The sequence below is a fragment of the Phaseolus vulgaris genome, chromosome 10 (assembly GCF_000499845.2).
Source record: "Phaseolus vulgaris cultivar G19833 chromosome 10, P. vulgaris v2.0, whole genome shotgun sequence".
Lineage (NCBI taxonomy): Eukaryota > Viridiplantae > Streptophyta > Magnoliopsida > Fabales > Fabaceae > Phaseolus > Phaseolus vulgaris.
The window spans coordinates 40376572-40381672 of NC_023750.2; the positions used below are offsets into that span (position 1 = coordinate 40376572).

The 5101-nt window shown below is 33.3% G+C and overlaps 1 protein-coding gene across 2 annotated transcripts; it reads right to left on the bottom strand.

Annotated features, from left to right (window-relative positions):
- Positions 1 to 903: 903 nt before the first annotated feature.
- Positions 904 to 5101, bottom strand: LOC137818144 (ubiquitin-conjugating enzyme E2 34-like). 2 transcript variants are annotated; one of them, XM_068621396.1, is made up of 10 exons: positions 4849 to 5101; positions 3507 to 3652; positions 3132 to 3186; positions 2675 to 2713; positions 2490 to 2553; positions 2334 to 2395; positions 2199 to 2238; positions 2000 to 2027; positions 1551 to 1642; positions 904 to 1439 (listed from the first exon to the last, which is right to left on the bottom strand). In XM_068621396.1, exons 2-10 carry the CDS (start codon positions 3561 to 3563, stop codon positions 1160 to 1162), a joined length of 717 nt encoding a protein of 238 aa, XP_068477497.1. In that variant the 5' UTR covers positions 3564 to 3652; positions 4849 to 5101; the 3' UTR covers positions 904 to 1159. The 2 variants fall into 2 exon arrangements, with proteins under 2 accessions (XP_068477497.1, XP_068477498.1); XM_068621397.1 differs by having other exon boundaries at positions 3507 to 4638; positions 4849 to 5089.

Consider the following 5101-nt stretch of genomic DNA (forward strand, 5'->3'; position numbering starts at 1 on the left):
ATAATTTTTTTAGGTGTATATATTGTCTTAAACTAACAAATATGGGAAGAGTTATGGAATATAAAGAATACTTTGTTGACAATTTGAAAAACGACTTTTAATTTGTATACATCTTTTAAAAGATGTAGGGATTGATTGATTGGGAAAAGAAAGAAGAAGGACATGAGTAAATAATGAAGGAAGAAAGGAAGGTAATTTCATAGGTAGAATAGAGGAGAAAACGTTAAAACCGAAGAAAAAAACCTACCAATTTTTTTCACGCAAAGATCTCAAGAGAAGAGAACCAAAACTTGTAATTAGGGCTACCATTTTTTTGCACATTCAATGATTATAAACTATTTTTTATTTCTTTTGCCTTTTTATTTTAATAATTATAATGACGAATAATTAAAAAGTAGTATTATTAATAAATAAAATGATATTTTATAGTTGTTCGTTTTCAACTTTTTAACTAAACCTTTTTCTTAAATAGTATGCTTTGAGAAATTAAAATAAATTATGTGCACAACATTTTGCAAAAACTTGTTTAAATATAAAAATAAGTCGTGACCATTAGAAATAAAACCCAATGCTAAAATTTATTGTGGCAAAAAGTTTTTAAAAAATGTAATTTATTCCAATTTCTTTTAGAAGAAAAATTGTTTACTAAAATTGGCCAAAATCAGAATTGAGAAATAAATATGCTAATATTCCACATTTCTTCACAAAAATAGGCACATGTGTCTTCTTTAACTTTTCATTCTTATATGCAGATTGCCATTATTCGGATCAAAGTTTTACTGCAAATTACGTTTGTACGTATCTTTTTGTTTTTGTTAGATACGTCAATGGTTTAATCGGATATAATTTTGGCATTCTAAAAAGCATAACGTAGCCAAGCAGCATGTGCAGTGTGAGAAAGACTTAGGGACAAACCTCAAAACATTTAGAAAAAAATCACAAGTAGCAAACATGTAACTTCTTAACATTCAGCACCAAGAAGCTGGCAAAATAGACACAAAGGAGTAAAATCAGCCCATAGTAAACGCAGCCTCCATGTCCATCATTTCCCTATACAAATTCTGTTAGACAGAACAACCTAAGCAGAACATATAGAACCAGTTCCAGGAGAACACTTTGTGGACCCTTTTACCTCCTATAAAGATTTTTTTACCTATCATCACAGCTGAAGCAGAGGTAACGCCATTACAACCCCAAAGATGGAGAAGAGTAATAACATCATCCATGTTGGAAATGGTTTTCTGTTTTTCCTCATATCCTTCAAACCATCTACTCTTCTCACGTCTTCTCCTGAGGATTCTAATTTGTTCTCCAAAACTGACTTTGAACTCTTGTCAGGAGAAGCCTCTGTTGAGACCCGCTCTTGAGCAGCCTGTTCAGAAAGTTGTTGCTGGTTGTACTTCTCCACATACTCAGGGAACATCTTCCTGAATGTTGCGCTGCGTGGAAAATTATCAAAACACCAGGAATCAGTTGTGAAATACAAATTACAGAGACATTGCTAACTTCTATCTTGAGTTCCATCTGAGTAGCTGGTGCAAAATACTTACTTCTTAGAGTTGAAAGAAAGGGAAGATTTTGCTAGACGTTGCTTCTCAGCTGTGGTTGTGTTTACGCTGCCAGTGGTTGGACTGTTGTCCATCTGCAAAACAGAAGTTTGTCAGATATCGAAAAGCTCTTGACTGGAGACTGCATACATGGTGAAGTATCAACTGCACAGATTAACCATAGGAGTCTACTAATGAACTTTATTAGCTATGATCACCTAGCACTTGTAAAATTGGAAAATTGAGTTAGCTTTTTTTTTTTTGCTACAATATATACAAAAAAAAGAGTGATATTGTTGGACTCTTGAGTTTCGTGTCAGTGGTAGAATAAGTCCACATAAAAAACCCAGAGAATCAGCAATAAAAAGAGAGAAATGCCTTCAGAGCAAAAAGCAGCCACATGAAATGAAAGAAACCTAAAGTTCAATTACAATAAGGAAACTACAACATACCATGAACGAAAGAAGTCCTGTTAATATGCTGCATTCGTAAATTGAAAACGTCAGTATAAAACTATAATTAAAAATCAACATCTACTGTTATTCACAGATATCAATTCTGCACGAAAAAGAATATATAAACATTTTCAAAAGTCAACGGAAAAATGAAAAAGAAAACAAAACTAGAACTTCATAACTAGAGCTTTCTGACCTTGATACAGACCACATGGGATTCCAACTTTCAGGATGAACTGCATACGCAACAAATACCACGTAAGTATAAAATTGTAATATGGGTTACTCGTGATATTATTTGTTTTGGGCTCTAACAGATAAAAGAACTTACAGTCGCTCATAGACAAACAGATCTTTTTTTGTGTCATGAACCGTCCATTAGGTGTAGTCATGCTACATTAGAGAAAGTTGTAACTTGATCAAAATTATAATGAAATAGATAGATGAAAAATAGAATGAACAAGCATGCTACAGCAAGAAGGATCACCTGATTCCAGGAGGTTTATATGGATATTCAGGAGGAAACTTGATTTTTCCATAGTAATATCCACCTAAAAATGGACCAAAAAAACATAAATACTATATAAATTAAGATATGATTACTTAAATTGGGATATTTCGGAATGACAAAACACATAATGAAATGGTCAATATGCAATGATCAAACCAAACCTGCAAAAGGTGTTCCTTCACTTCCCTCCAACACATAATCTGATGATACATTAGCATACAATAAGGTCAGTATCAATTATCAACCATTTCATAACAAACAACTTAAAATAAAATTGCTAACATTAGCATGGAAATAAGCACATAGAGAAATCTCTATAAACACTTAAAAGAAGAATAAATAAGAAAAAATGAAATAAATTTCTCTCATGAACAAAATCTAGATTCTGAAAAAAGCTAAATTTATCTTATGCACAAGTTATTTTTAGATCATAGAGGAAACTTCATTTCTTTCTTCTTCTTTTTTTCTATAAGTACTTGTAGCCAAACTATCCAAAGGTCCAAACACATATATATGATGTCATATCTTAAAGGTTCAACATTTATTTTCTTCTTTCTAAACATTAAAGCTCAATATAAATTAATATAAGAAATGTAGCAGCGTGTGAAACAAACTTACGCCACTCAAGAATATCACTCGGTGAAGGACGAGCCACAACATGAGAAACTGGCTCCTGCATATACAATTTAAAGTTAAGCATTATCCACTTGACATATTTTTAAATACTATAATTTATTTATCTTTTTATTGCAATAAAAAGGAAATTCCATGTCAATGATTGAAACTGACCCAAACAATCCACCATAGTAAATTATGCATTTTAGACTAACTAATCATGCCAAAAAAAATATGAGACAGAAGGAGAAGAAGTGACATAACAGACAAGAATAACTACATGGATCGAGCAACAGAATAGGTAATAAGCATACACACTTTGAACCCAAAATAAAATAGTGAAGCACAATTTTAAATGACAAAAGATGCTACACGTACTTTACAAAGAGCTCTATATTCCTTCTGAAGGCGCTTGATGCATGATTTCTCCGCCATCCAACAAATTAAGCACGGTATCAAGAACAAGGCCCTACGCTATGCTCTGTTATTTTATGCTCAAATGCAATTTTTGTTTCCAGAAAAAACTGATCAAGAAAATAAATATTAATAAATTGAATATATAATAGAGAAAGACACAATAAGAATCCACTGTAAAATAGAAATGAAAATTAAAAAAAAAAACGCCACAAAACAAAAAGAAGTATATTCTATGTAAATAAAATGGGGATGGAGACGCACATTCATGCGTGTGTACTGACATACACAAATGCACAAACCGAAACACACAAACACTGTAAACTGTCATCATTTAATTTCAAGGATCAAACTATTATTTGATGCCGGGAGTGGAATTTGAACAAAACTAGCCAATCATTGAATTCTCTTTTAAACAGAATTCAACACATCACTCTTGGCCCGCTAATTTGTAAACTGTTTCGTCATATGACTAACTTTCTCTCTCTAAAGATCCACTAAGAGCAACAAGAACAAAGGGAGGAAGATATGCCGCATAAGAGCCGGAACAAAAATATATTTCTCTCTCTACAAAAACCATACAAGAGACAGAGAATACAAACATCAACAACCTTAAAAGGTTTGAATTATCACAATTCACAAGCCTATAGGCTGTACCTTCAGAAACATCTATTGAATTCACACACAGCAACACATACTCCCCTACACTAGCCCGAGAATTTTAAGGAATGCTTTTAGAATTACACTATCACCAAATTCCCATGAATATGTTCTTAAAAGCAGACCACTCCTGTAAATTACAGTAATAACCAACAAACAACAGCAACCAAAATTTCTTTATTTCTCAAGATATACCTATATATTGGCAAATTCTAATTGTACAAACCCTGCACACGCTAAACAAACAATTTCTGCTCCCAATCACTGTCAGAAAAAGTCCTACCCTAAATTACAGCATCTCCCTAGAATTCCTCCTTTAAATATTACGCCTCTCCGATTCCACAACTTCAACGCCATGTCACTGAACTAATTCAACCCACACAACCATAAATTGATTCTCCGGGCGATGCACTTCCCATTGTTTCCACCACGAATTCTAAGATCAAGAATACATCCATAAATAAAACCAACACAATCAAATGATAAAGATCAAACCCCGATCAAATCCCAAAATGAAAAAATAAATAAATAAAAAATCGATAAAAAGAATACACGAGAAATTGAAATCTGCAAATTAAACAAACGAAAACCGGAATTGATTAATTCGTGTAAGTCGGCGTCGAGAGAAAGAGGTGGGGAAATTGACCTGAGATCCAATCTCTAGTTGTTCCAATTCGACGCAGAAGAATTGGTTAGGAAATCGGCGTTTAATTATTTTTCCCCCTTTCGGTTACGAAGACAGAGAAGCGAATGGAACAGAGTTCCGAAACGACGGCGTTTAGAGCAGAGTCTAGAGAGAGAGGACGTGAAGCTGCGTTTCCATAGTTATATTATTGCTCCGCTGGATCGAGTGTTATACAACACTTTCTCCATCACATTTTTCAGACTGAACCTTCCTC

Coding starts and splice junctions, on each gene's coding strand:
- LOC137818144 (XM_068621396.1), bottom strand. CDS start 3,563: ATGGCGGAGAAATCATGCATCAAGCGCCTTCAGAAGGAATATAGAGCT. Junction 2,714..3,131: donor GAGTGATATTCTTGAGTGGC/GTAAGTTTGTTT, acceptor ATGTATCATCAG/ATTATGTGTTGGAGGGAAGT. Junction 2,028..2,198: donor CCCATGTGGTCTGTATCAAG/GTCAGAAAGCTC, acceptor TTACGAATGCAG/CATATTAACAGGACTTCTTT.